The sequence below is a fragment of the Lineus longissimus genome, chromosome 7 (genome assembly GCF_910592395.1).
Source record: "Lineus longissimus chromosome 7, tnLinLong1.2, whole genome shotgun sequence".
In the NCBI taxonomy this organism is placed as follows: Eukaryota; Metazoa; Nemertea; class Pilidiophora; order Heteronemertea; family Lineidae; genus Lineus; species Lineus longissimus.
The window spans coordinates 3784721-3799200 of NC_088314.1; the positions used below are offsets into that span (position 1 = coordinate 3784721).

A 14480-nucleotide genomic window follows, 5' to 3' on the forward strand; every position below is an offset into this window, starting at 1 on the left:
GAAAGCATATACTATCAACATTACGAAGACAAAATCACAGTATGTAGTTCATGTTGAAATCTACTAATGGTCAACAACAAGAGATAAAAGCAATTTCGCTGATGGGCAACTTGAAATAATTGTGCTGGTGACCCTTCATACTGAGATGCACCCTGAGCCATTGAGGAATTCTCTCTCTTACATCACATACAATATTGAGAGGCGGCATAACCCCTGGTTATTCGAGGATTAGATGGTGATCCTGATATGTGACAACTTATGCGTCACTTCTAAAGCAATGGAAACGATCAACCGTCTTTCCCCACGTCATCAACTTATGCAGTTTAAATATCGGGCCAAATTTCTCTGTGTTTGCATCGGTCAACCGGTTGCTAATTTCAAATTTCCTTCTTTGGAGCGTAACGCATCATTTCAAATTCATCGGGTTAAAATTGACGGTACCTGTGATCATACAGAGCTAGCAGAGTCCCTTGCCTGCAAGTTTCGGATTTTGATACTCTTCTTTTTTGTCATACTGCCAATTAAAAAGAATGGCAATACTCAGTTACAGATAATATAACATTCAAAATTCTTTACTGGGCAAAATCTAAATATTTGGACTATTTTAATGCATTTGAAACGGCGGTGAAAAATGAAATGCTAAACGGTACAATCTCTATTTAAGAAGATACCGCTCCTGCACAAGCATAACAGACTAGATGACACTCTGTAAAATTAGCACTATCTTGGAGAAATATAAAATTAATGAATACAAGAAAACACTTGGCAAACTATTCTTACATATTACAAATTTAACCATATAAAGCACTTTTTATATCAAATTTGACAAATATGAATAAAAAATTGAATCATTTCCTTTATATCTAAGAATTATTTTTGCAGAGGCAGTAAACAGCCAGTAGTATTCATACACTGGGCACTCAGGATACAGCAGCGATGATTGCGTGCATCATTCAGTTTGTTGAAGAGTGTGTTGTAGTGCATTATGTACATGAATGTACAGCTTCATTATAAATGCAATATTTTGACATGGATGGGGAAGATGTTGTGGGTTTTCTCACTAAATAATGAGTGATAACTCCGTTATTTGCCCAGAAAAAGGGCACACACCATCACAAGATTTACTAGAGACATTAAAAGCGAAGGACTCGTTGATACAAGTGCAATCGGAGCGGATAGTTTCGCTTGAACAGCAGGTTGAACAGTTGAAGTTGGAAAGAGATTCCCTGATTGCAAAGCTGCATCTCAACTCTAAGAAGCACACAGGAAAACTTCAGAATGGAAGGTGAGATTCTTTTGTTTCTTGATCTGATGTCGTGTTGTATATTCAATTGTGCCTCTATGATTTGTGTACTGATGACACACGATTCAGATCATGAGGACATATTGAGATTATGGTTGTATGGAGGCGGGGCGTGCGGGGGGGGGGGGAGGGGGGGGGGGCTTCATCCGGGCCAAGCCAGGATGTTCGGTCGGTCGTCCAGGTTGTTGCAGCATCAGTTTTGTTGTTTCGTCATGTGGAAAGGGTTCGCCTATGACATGATGGAGAAAAAAGTTATGTGGGGCTGTCCAGTCTTCCTGAATTGTACGGGCTGTCCAAACTTCCTGAAGTGTAATATCACATGACAAGGGACTTGTATTCATCATGAAGATTGCAAGATTAAATAAGAATACATCAGCCTGCCTACATGTATTGGTAGAACAAAATATGGCTTGTCAATTTAAAAATTATAAGAAGGAACTTGGATACAGTAGTGTACTACCGCATCTTGAAATAAAGTTCTTATAAAAATCAACCATGTGATGTCACTTATGATATACAGTATTGATAGAGCAATTGAATATTTATCAGTTCCAATGTAGAAATAATTGTTGTCATTTTTTGATTGAATATGAAATCTGGGGCATCCATTGAAATCTATGAAAATTACCAATTTATGACAGAAGCAGTGATTTTGGCCAATCATCATTACTAGACTTAGTGACTGAGCAGTTTTTGCCTTGGCAACTGCCTGTTAGGCTGGGCTTTGTTTACAGTACATGTTTGATAATCACAGTATTTGCTGTTGATAGGTGTTGTGGGGGCTTCAAATTAGTAAACTATATATAAAAATGCCGGGGAAAGGAGTTGCTGGGGCATCTTACAACAATGAATCCAAATTCCTGCCTTAAACTTTACAGGTTGGACCACAGGCCCTTCAGGCTTCACTATTCACATTACATTTATCTTTCACTACCCATTTGGCGGAGTGCTGGCTTGTCTGTTCGAACCAAACTGAGGGAACCAACACTCTACAGAAGGGAATACGTTTTTTACTTTTGATTTAAATCGTTTTTGCATAAGTGTGATTTGAGCAGTATTCTTAACATTATTCCTGCTTGTAGTTGACTTTTACGTCCTGTTTCCGCCGGTAAAAAGAATGCCGATTTATCAAATTACTTGGGCTTTACCTGATGAACTTTGATTAAAATGTAACAGAATATTCCACTTATCAAAGTCGAACAGTTCCCGATTGTATACATGCACATCACTAGAGAATAGGACTAGGAGTGGTTCAAGTATGGTGCATGTCTGAAGTACGAGCAGGGCTGGTGAGGGCCTACTACTAACAGATTGAGTGTAGGTATTGATGGCAATGATACATTCATGACATTAGTTTTTGCCTGTGACCTTGGGCAAATGAGTCAGACCAACCAAAAAATGAAATTTCTGTTTGAAAAATACATGATAATTGTTCTTGAAAATGCCTTGGCTGTAATGGGAATTCCGCTAGTCCAATGTGAAATGTAGCAAACTGCAATGAGTAATCAATTTAATCTCAGTCCTCGGGGAAGAAACTTGAACCCCAGGCTGCCGTAAGTGTAGGATCTTCATCCATCAGATCTAACATTCATACATTTCTGCTGAAAATCGATTGCAGTGGAAATGGACTGTTAGTTTTGTGATGGCCTTGGATGTTCTTCATCATGTTCTATGTATTTAGAGAAGATAATCCCCATGGTGCTTTGTCTACAGATCAAATACAATCTTAAATAAAATAACGATGCAGTTGGCTGTCTTATGCGCGCATTGCTGCTGTTTTTGAATAAATTATGACTTTTGCATGGGTGTGACTTTCTAATTTCTTGATGGAGAGATTTGATTAAAGAGGTCTCGTATAGTAAATATTTTTTGAGAGTATTGCCACTAGGTGTGGACACCAGTGACATGCATAATTTTCAATGTTAGCATAAAAACAGAATCTGTCAAATTTGAAGTTGACTTTTGTACCTTTCACTGCAATATTGGAATTTAAAGCTTGACAAAAGTTTTTCTTTCAACAGAATTTCCAATTGACTGAAAATGTCTATGATTCAATGCAAATATTCCTTCTTTTATCAAATTACATTGTTCCGAGCTAACTTCACTTGGAAAATATATCAATTTATTGAGAAATTGAACGATTTTATTTCAGTAGGACATTTCTAACAAGAAATCGAATCGGAAGCAACACAACACAACCTATTGGCATGAGTACAATGTTGTAAAAATATTGCTCCTGGCTCTGACACCACGCTCCGCCACTGTTTTTATCGCAGTCCCGTTACACATTGATTCTCTGTTATGTCATGTATGTCCGCCTTCTGACAGGGTATAGCTGCATCGGCATGCAGTAATCCTCTTGAACACGCTAACTCTTGTTATAATCTGTGAAAAATTCATAAGGTCGTTTTATTTCTGGCAGGCATTGTAATTTGTTTTCTATTGATTTTTATGGTAATCCAGACTCTGATGGATGATGACTGGCCGTTTGTTTTTTCCCTCATGTTGGAGAGAATTCTGACAATGTTTAGCCAGTTTGTTTTTTGAGTTTTTTGATGGAGTAGGGGGGGGGGGTCATCTCATGAAGAAAATAACAACATTTGATCAATGTAGAACATGTACAAAGTCGGGGGAGGGGGGGGCAAAATTGACCTAAATAGTTACAAGTTGCCAGGGCTGTAACCTGTGAAGTTTGTTGCTGGGGCAAAGGAAAAGCATGATGCTGTTGTCTTGGTCTCTTATGATTAGATTGGAACCAAAAGTAGTGTTACTGAGGATGGACGAACTGTGAAGCAAATATACAACAGAATTTCAATACAACGTCTCTATCTTCTTGAATGGTGACTCTGTCAATTGTTAATTGATCTTATTGGCAGTTAAATGGTCCCTGATGTAAGAACATGACCTTTTCATTGGAGATTGAAGAAGGAATTGCTGACTCTGCCAGTGTGATGAGTGCAATCATAATGGACCCATCATGCAATGTCATTGTTCTCGTAGCAGTGCTTGGGTCTCTCTCAGTCTCATGTCACAATGTTGCTGCTTGGTATTGACCCTGTAATGCAAGAAATCAATTGTTCTCGGCCATGAACTTGAGATGGTCCCTAGCGTGAAGGGTCCTCTGGGTGGAGTGACTCAACTATAGGATAATACAGTCAGAGATAATAGTGGATTGATCCTGACCACAAATTTAGTCAGATGGGTAGTTTGTCTTCATTATGCCATTATAATGCGGATTATGATAGAGTGCCTAGGCTATAGTTTTGAAACATGCATTGGATGGATTACATACATACCTTTTTTGAACTCAATATGCTTACAAGTCATGGCAGTGTGATATTTGGCTGGTTGAGTTGAAATTATGCATATATTTTCCTCAAAATTAATGGGAAAGTGTGTAATCCCCCCCCCATATTTTTAGGATTTTTTAGTGCCTATCAGTCTGTCCCAATTCGTTGATTATGTTGTCTGTGAAATTTTGTTATTTTTATCATGTGATGATACAAAGAGGGTCAACTGAGCACATTGTCATAGTAACATCCTCTTGAACTTAGGTAATTGTGGACAAATATTTATTTTGATTGGATGAATGAGATGTCCTTGATATCCTCCTTCAAAAGGCACCAGTCGTACCAGTTGGATGTTGATTGTGTGGGAGAATATATCTGACGCAAAACTTCCACATCTTATCCTGAATTTAGTGGGTGTTATCAAAAATCTCCTATGACCAAACAGTATGTCAATATGTAAATGTTGACACTAGAGCAATGCACTTGATGAACTGGAAAATGTGTGTAAATGTTGGCGGTTAACCCTTTCTGATCTGTCATCACATGCCAGAGTCGTTTCGTAATCTTGATCAGAGTCGCTGTTACTGACGGAGAACTGGCTGCCTTGGCTTACGACTGATGCGATATGGTACAGTTGTGGACACAAGATTGACAGGTCAGTTGCCTCATCTCGCCATTGCGTGGCTTCTCAAGTATAGATAGTCTTTTCCACCTTGTTCTTTGTCACTGCCAGTTCCAGCCCATGGTTCTTTCTCTTGTTGTGCGCACCAGTCTAGGACTTGTCAACTTATCACTAAGCAACATGACTTGTTTTGATAATTGGGAAATCTTACTGAAAACAAAATCATGTTCTTTGAAAGATCAATTGCAGTAAATTAGATTTCAGTCAGTGGCCAATGGAGATAACGTTTAGAAGAAGTATTCCAACTGCGGGCTTGATTCAAAGCCGTTTAAGTGTCAAGTCGTGTTGGTGGCCTTCGGCCTTTTATCCCTGTCATCTCTTTGGCTGAAGTTAACAAAAACAACAACACTTTGATTACCCTAGTTGTACACCAGCCCAGTGAGGGACATGTCTGAAGACCGTCACTTCCACTTCCTTTCTCTCAATTGTGTAATCAGTAGGGTGTCCATCTATCACCCTAATTACGTGTTGCATTGTCATTGAGTGGTGCTGTGGCGACATCCACGACTGTCACCTACTTGATGACGTCCTTGCCTGGTAGTGTTCAGGTACCTGTCATCGTGAACTTTCAGTTCTCTGCTACTTTTGGTCTTTCAAGACATCAGACTCGTCGAGCTCTTTAGCCTTTGGGGACAAAACACCTCTTTGGCCTTTATTTACTTCTCAGACATGTCAGAGAAACTTTTCAATTTGGCAGAAGTCCTAGTTCTACCAGAAAAATGAGTTGTTCGCTTCTCCTAATGGAAAACAACCAAAGACTGATGCACCATGCCTAAGTGCACACAAAATATTGATATAAGATATAACATTTTGTAATATTTCGAAGCCCGGATTATATGTTTAAATTTGGGGGTTCCCTTGGCTCTAGAACACTTTTATATTTGACTTCTGATAGTGAGGAACTTTACTTAGTGGATTTATGGACTACATAGGCACCATACCAAATTGGTGCACCCCTCCACGCTATACACTGCTTTTGTGGCTTATTCTGTGACTTTGCTTTAGATAGTTTTATAGTTGGTAAGATTCTATTTCCAGCTTTGACATAGTTGTGTGATTGTTCAGATTTTGAGCCATTTCATAGAGTGCATCATTACTCCATGCACTCTGCCATATTGTCTACGCCATGCACTCTGTCGGCTGGATGTTGGCAAGATTTTGCCGTATTCCTTTGCCTAGTTGTTATCCTTATATTTTGATATCACAAGGTTGCTCTATGCTCCGAGCTGAATCCAGGTGTACTATTTCCACTTGCAACATGTTGCTTCTTGTAGCATTAGAGTATGTTGCTGTAATCATGCCAGGTACATACACACAATTCCCATTGATCCAAGCCATGTAACATCTAGACTATAAAGTATGTATGTTACATCGATCTCCTCCCCTCCTACACTGCTATTCCTCACAACAACTTGCTTGTTTACATCAAATATTCGATCCTTATCAAAATAGGTCTAGCTTTGATTTAACCCTTGGCGCTTATGAGGCGCCATGTGGGACTTTAATTGTTTCCCTAAATTATTTCCAATAATGTCACTGTTTCAAACAAAAAATGAACAAATCAGAAATTATTTCATCCAATAAAGTACGTTTTAGAAACAATTATTTTGTATTCAAACCAGCGTTTTTATTTTTTAAACCATCGGTTTATTTTCAAACCAGGAAAACACACACAAATTGTTTCCATACCATAGTAGTTCTGCAAATCCATGGTTTGGAAACCATACCAAGTTGTCCTTTTTATTATTTCAAACCATGTGGATTCGCAAAGTCATTATTTCAATGGTTTACAAACCACGAATATGTGCGTAAAACATTCTTTGCATCCCATGAAAAATTGTATACGCTACAAACTTGTGGTATGCATATAATTGTTTTACGCAGCCACGGGCGCCATGTGGGAATTAAATTATTTGACGAAATCATTTGAAATAAGCAAATTATATCGAAATAAATGAGTGAACGAAGTCAAGATTATTTCCAAACCATAAATTTGCTTATTCCAATTGTATTCAAACCATTTACTGTTCCTATCGATATTGTTTCAAACAATGAATTTGCTCTCTTTTGATTATATTCATCCAATCAAACAACGTAACTTTATTGTTTTCAAATAATACATTTTCTGAATATCCGTGGTTCCAAATAATCAAACTGTCTCGAAATGATGGTTTGTTAAATAATCAAAATTAAAAAAGTCATGGTTTCTCAAACCAGGAAATTGTCCATTGCATTGGATGATAAACAATCACGCACAAAATCATTATTTCCAAACTATCACTTTAACAAACTAATTGTTTCAAATCATGAAAGTATGCACGAAATTATTTGTATACAATCTAATTGTACTCATCTAATGTTGATTATTTGCATCCCAGCAACGTTTTTTCAAACCATGAAAACTCGAACTCTAATTGTTTCCATCCAATCACTTCCAAAAGTCATTGTTTCCATCCAAGCAAAACTACGTTCATGGTATGCGCACATGGTTTGCGCAGTAGACGGGTTTGAGTTTGAACTTAATAAAACCCGTCTACTGCGCAAACCATGTGCGCATACCATGAACGTAGTTTTGCTTGGATGGAAACAATGACTTTTGGAAGTGATTGGATGGAAACAATTAGAGTTCGCGTTTTCATGGTTTGAAAAAACATGCAAATAATCAACATTAGATGAGTACAATTAGATTGTATACAAATAATTTCGTGCATACTTTTATGATTTGAAACAATTAGTTTGTTAAAGTGATAGTTTGGAAATAATGATTTTGTGCGTGATTGTTTATCATCCAATGCAATGGACAATTTCCTGGTTTGAGAAACCATGACTTTTTTAATTTTGATTATTTAACAAACCATCATTTCGAGACAGTTTGATTATTTGAAACCACGGATATTCAGAAAATGTATTATTTGAAAACAATAAAGTTACGTTGTTTGATTGGATGAATATAATCAAAAGAGAGCAAATTCATTGTTTGAAACAATATCGATAGGAACAGTAAATGGTTTGAATACAATTGGAATAAGCAAATTTATGGTTTGGAAATAATCTTGACTTCGTTCACTCATTTATTTCGATATAATTTGCTTATTTCAAATGATTTCGTCAAATAATTTAATTCCCACATGGCGCCCGTGGCTGCGTAAAACAATTATATGCATACCACAAGTTTGTAGCGTATACAATTTTTCATGGGATGCAAAGAATGTTTTACGCACATATTCGTGGTTTGTAAACCATTGAAATAATGACTTTGCGAATCCACATGGTTTGAAATAATAAAAAGGACAACTTGGTATGGTTTCCAAACCATGGATTTGCAGAACTACTATGGTATGGAAACAATTTGTGTGTGTTTTCCTGGTTTGAAAATAAACCGATGGTTTAAAAAATAAAAATGCTGGTTTGAATACAAAATAATTGTTTCTAAAACGTACTTTATTGGATGAAATAATTTCTGATTTGTTCATTTTTTGTTTGAAACAATGACATTATTTGAAATAATTTAGGGAAACAATTAAAGTCTCACATGGCGCCTCATAGGCGCTGAGAGAATTTATCATGAGCGTTTACTGTGGCGGTGGCGAGGTACCGGAGTGTATGTGCTACTGAAGTCTCATCCTGGAATACCAGGGTCAGTCACATGCTCCTCCCTCGCATTACATAAGCTTGGTTATTAGTGTCGAGTGTTGGACATCGTGGATCATGCCTGGCGATCATCTTTGTCATCTGATCATGTGGTAACATCACAGACTCCATTGGGAGCGAGATGGAGCACTTCTGATATTTAGGCTATTAGTCTACCAATAGCATCAGTGACATCAGTAACCTAGCTGCTGATCCTATCTCGGCCTGTCTCCATTGGCAATTAATCTTGTTAACCTCCTGGTGTATCCAATACACCCTAATCTCATTGTGGATTGTGGAGTTGATGACTTCTGGCAGGCTATGTATGAATTTGGATGCCGGGACGCTCAAACTGGGTGCTCATGTTGCAGAATAGGGCCAGTGGGCTGTTTAGGCCAGAATACAATAATGCTTGACATTGCAACATCAAAAAATGTTGATTTATCCATTGATTGTCCGATCTGACTGATTGTCATGTGTGTTGATTTGTTAGGCCTACAACATGTAGGTTAATATCTGCTCGTTAACGAGGATGCTATTGTCTCTTTGGAACGATTAACCCCAATCATGCTAAATATGACTACTTGTAAACTGATGGTGACCATCCCCAAGTTCCTTGTTCATCCACTCACCCCGTTGGAAGTAAAAAGTGAAAGTAAGCTACCTATATAATGTATGAGGACTATAGGCAGTGATGTCTTGGCCCTACATATCGTTGACCATCCTGAATTATCATGAGGTTCTGGGCATCTTCACCATCTCCTGGAAAAGATCAGATCTGAGTGACTGTAGCCCTAGCGGAGATGTTTTGGATGCCAAAGGCAAAGTACATTGGATTGGTTAGTACAGGACTGGTTCATTCAGGTACACAATGTGGCAGCACAGACATTGTATTGTAGTTCCCTATCAAATAATTCAAGGGTTAAACTACATGTATAATTTCTTTGTTTCAATCCTATTTGTTGGGCATTTAATTATAAAATATCTCTCCTTATTATTTTAGAGGACATGTGCAATCATGATAAGCGCTAATTTTTATCTCCCGATGATTTATGACAATTTGTGCATGACGTTTCATTTGATTGAGATTGATATCGAAAAATGTGGAATATTGGCATTTCAACTCTAATTTGTGTAGTCTTTATTATTATCAAATGATAATTGTCTGTGGGGAATTAGCATGAATGTTTTATTTTAGATTCTGGCAAATTCTTCACAGGGTGTACCAGGGTGAGGAGTCCATGCAGTTACCCTATTAGTTCAGGCCGGCCCAAAGATCAGCACAGAGTCAATGAGACAATGATTTGACTTTCCATTTCCAGGATGTACTGCTTTTCATATTTAACCATTGAACCATACGCTCCTAGTCCTAGAATGTCAAGCACATGGAGGAAAAAACAAGTGATAAAAGCCACCTTTTTAGAGTTGGACTTTTTTGCTGATATAAATGTCATGCTCTACTTCACTTTCGTGTGAAATGTTATCAAAGAGTTATCAGTGTAAAGAAACCAGCTGCAATAAAAACGACCATATCTTGAGGGGCAATCTCATAAGTAGCTAGTAGTTTCTTTGAAGGTCACTCTTTTTGAATCTTCACATGTTCAGTGGTTCAGTTGATGAGAGAGGATTCTGCCAAGTTTCATTTCAGTTGATCCCTTTACAAAAAGTAGATAATGAGAACTGTTGGCTTGTCCTGCTCTGAAATCTCAGAATGTGGGAGGTTTTGTCAGTGAATGAAAGCAAGAGGTTTGTTCGACAGTCAGAATAGTCTTGGGGTTCATGGCCAGATAGGCAGGGGGTCAGTCAGTGCGGGTGACTTTAAAACAAGCTGCCACTTTGCTTGACCAGTACTCTGGACCAGTGAAGAGCTAGCCTATCTCAAAGTTGCATGAGACGACCAGCCCACCATGCAAAGGCAATCCGGTCAACAAGTCTAAAGTTGAGTGTGAGATACTGTTTTGTTAACTCGCCTCCTAGGTGCGAAATCAGGGATGTCTTTACCCTTGTCATCTGGACCTCCCCCTCTGATAATGTCACCCACTGATTTCCTCACAGACCCAACCACGCCTCCGGCATAAGGAAATTATATCACAGCTTTGCATGCAACCCGGACAGGAGATAATTTGGGGGGATTTTGGACCCTTTGATCGTTCACCTCGAGGGTGTCTTACTCATCTTTAGACATCTTAATTTCTGCCACCGACATGTGACCACCCAGAATTTAAACCTTTGATAGGTTTTCGCCGGTCCCTTGGAAACTTTGCAGCTTGGCAACAGGGACATTAATGGTCAGTTTCTTCTCAGACAGATAAAATACCCAATTGATGAGGGATTTGACCGATACACATTAAGACTGGCCAATAAATTTGACATTAAACTCTATTTTCTTCAGTCGTTAAATCAAAGGTACATACTCTGGCCATAAAGTTGATTTAGGAATAGGCCACCCAGCAGCTTGATCCTCAAAGTTGAGACTGAGTCACTTTGCCTGCTATGACACTCTGCAAGGGAGTGGAGACCAGGCTCACCCCCATTGGTACTGCCTGAAATGTTTTTCGGGGAGGGGGAGCAGGGGAAACTCCTTTCCCATCACTTGATTCATGGGGTGTTCATGCAATAGTACAGCCCATGGATAGTCGCCCATCAAGCGTTTCATTGATACAATAATTTTTCCAGCCTCGCAATCCACTTTCTGACAAGTTCATCCCATTAGCCATTAGCTTCAGGAAGCAATGCCAGTGCCACTACCTCAAATTCATTGCCACACCATCCAAGACGGTGACATTTTAAGAGAGACTATTTCCCGCGTTCACCCAGACCCATTTTTTCACCAGTGTGTGGTGAATGGTGATACATCTGTCTGATGACTTTGGTCAGGCAGATGTGCCAACTTGTCCTCCAGCACCACCACTGCCTACCGACTTGGTTCCCTCTGCACTTCCTTAGAGAATCTCCTCCTGCAATGAAAGTTGAAAGTACAGCATAAAAGGACAATTTCATCCAGGTTACTCTATACACATCACCAATTAGCAATGTTATCAATTCATGCAAGATTCCATCGCTTAAAACATTACCATCAGAAGAGTCCCTCTACATGATTTTGGAAATAGAAAGAAATGACAACTGAGCCTCAAAGTCTTCTCTTGTGTGCAAAACTGCAACCTCATGTGCATTTTTGCCTTTCTTTTGATGTATCTTCTCTAATCTGATCGCCGCATACTCTTTTCCGTTGCAGGTGAGTCATCGCTAGTTCAAGGTGAAGGTCAAGGTAGGAGAGGAAAGGTCCTTTGTTCTATGGTTGACAACGACAACCAGATTAAAGAAGATCCAACTCAAGTTTGACCTACCATGATGTGGAAACCTGTGTGCATTCCTTCTAAAATGTACAGGGTTTCCGAGTCAGCTGAAGATGAAACCAAATTCATATGATTCCTACTTAAGTTACTTTAGTACTATGTGGAAACTGGTATACATACCTTATAAATTGTGCTGGGATTCTGTACGAACTCCAGATGAACTCATTCTGTCGCCATGGAGCTTTGTAGAATTGTGTAATGATGACAATTAAGGATAGAGCCTGGCACTGCAGCCGTTATCCTCTACTTATACATTAGCTTCCAAAAATCCTTTCTTTTGGAATTATTTCATGCCCTGTAGTTAACTGATTTTCTGCCCTTGGTGATATTTCAGAAACGGCTGATGTCTTTTTACCATATCCTCCAAGGTATTTGTTTTGAACAATAAGGGGAATATCAGGAGCTAATTATAAAATTTCGTTGGTGTTGGTACTTGCCATCGGTTCAATGAGGGATCGTCCATGAACATCAATGCGTTAGGGAGGGGGTAAAGGGCTTGTTAGGATAGCGATTTCAGTTAAAACATAGCTAGGTTCATCCATTAGAGTACCTTTATACTGGGTGGTTATCAGTGTTTTATGTTTGGGCCCAGGGAGGTGCATGGGGGGGGGGGGTCGAGCTCAGTACCTCCCAATATGAAGGTTTTTATACACATTGATGTTTATGGGTGATCCTAGGTTCATCTTGGTTGTGGCTACCATCAATAAGTGCTAGCATACTATGCTGGCAAAGGTACATTAGGGTACATCCCTTGGTGGTTGGTAATTAGGCGGGTACATAAGCCATGTTGCCTCGCTTATAATGAACTGGGATTATTTATTATAGATAACTCTGAATAATTTCAGGGAAACTCACTGCATCTGCTGATCTTGCAGGAATCCATTAAGTAGTTGTTTGTTTCTCTTTGTACCTTATTGACTTGGTACATGCTAGGATAAGTGTGGTTCAGCTGATCCCTAAAGCACGCACTATAATCACTGCTTGGTACTAGTTCGCCTTTAGAACTTGCACATCATTACGCACTACTGGGTATGCGATGTGTGCAGAGCATTGGATGATGTCAGCGCTTGACTAATGGAAAACACTTGGATGGCTGGTTCATTCAAGTGCCGAAAAGTGTCAACACAAGCTTCATGCAGACTCTCCAAGGTCCCCTGAAAGTTTCCTTGCTACAAGTATTAAGCAAGCTTGCTTGGCTACAGCAGTCCACAGACTTTGCAATTCAGTTTCTTCCAAAATAACCAGGTGGCACCAGAGTGTAAATAATGGTAACCATTACACATTGCATTTGCTTGATAATGCGCTGAAAAACTGTGCCCACAGGCTGAGCAACCCAAAGCTAACATTTCTCACATTCTTCCAACATTTGTATCGGCTAATCGTGCCTCTCCCTGGCTTCGGTCGCGGTTGATTCGGTGATTTGTGCCACGGCTGCATCGATCTTAGATAATCATTAATCTGTCACCTATTCAGCCACCAATCTGGTTGACAGCTATTAACCCTTGGGTGGCTGAATCAGTGTCATAAACGTTAACCACATCATTCTGTGGTCGAAGGTTCTGAAGTCTAATTGTCAGCCAATGATTTGTACGATTTCCCTGCTGTCCTTGCAAAAATCCTCCTCCGCTGGTTTAAAGATGGTTTCTCATTAGAAGGCAATAGCGGCTAGTGGGCATCCTATGGTAAATGTAATAATATGCCACCATGGTAACCAGCATCTTTATATCATCATTTAACAAAGACCTTAACCCTTTGGTGTGAGATTACTGTTGATTTGCCATGCATCGACTTTCCATTGTATTAAGTAGTTTTGGTTTCCTTGGGTGTATAAACATTGTGAAGATTTCATCATTAAATGGTGGGGCTATCAGAATGGTGCAGTGGTATTATATTCATAATGATGAACTTCTTATTGCTACTAATTGCTACAGCATATCATTGATAATTTCCTTGCTTTACAGTTGCTAACTTAAGTTGCCCTTTTTGCATTCTATTTCCTTGCTCGAGACACAGTCTAGGTTGAACATCAAAAGAAGCCATCCATGATTGCCATAAGAACACTTCACGATGTTACAATTGAGAACAACACCATGGGTGATATGAATAAAGACTAGCAAATGCTTTTACTTCAATTTTGTACAGAAAGGCCTAGTGTAAATGTACATGGAGTTTTAGATAAAAGCATTTGCTGGTCTTTATTCATATCACCCAATGTCCTG

At 39.0% G+C, this 14480-nt stretch overlaps 1 protein-coding gene across 6 annotated transcripts in view; it reads left to right on the forward strand.

Moving 5' to 3' along the window:
* Positions 1-1009: 1009 nt before the first annotated feature.
* Positions 1010-14480, forward strand: part of LOC135490603 (IQ motif and SEC7 domain-containing protein 1-like) — a 61264-nt gene continuing 47793 nt past the window's right edge. For 3 of the 6 annotated variants that reach the window (XM_064775833.1, XM_064775832.1, XM_064775834.1), the window contains exon 1: positions 1010-1285. In XM_064775833.1, coding sequence (XP_064631903.1) covers positions 1068-1285 — 218 coding nt within the window. In that variant the 5' untranslated portion in view covers positions 1010-1067. Of the gene's footprint in view, positions 1286-5173; positions 5249-12595; positions 12630-14480 lie in introns of those variants that run through there. The other 3 variants (XM_064775839.1, XM_064775838.1, XM_064775844.1) reach the window with 3 other exon arrangements.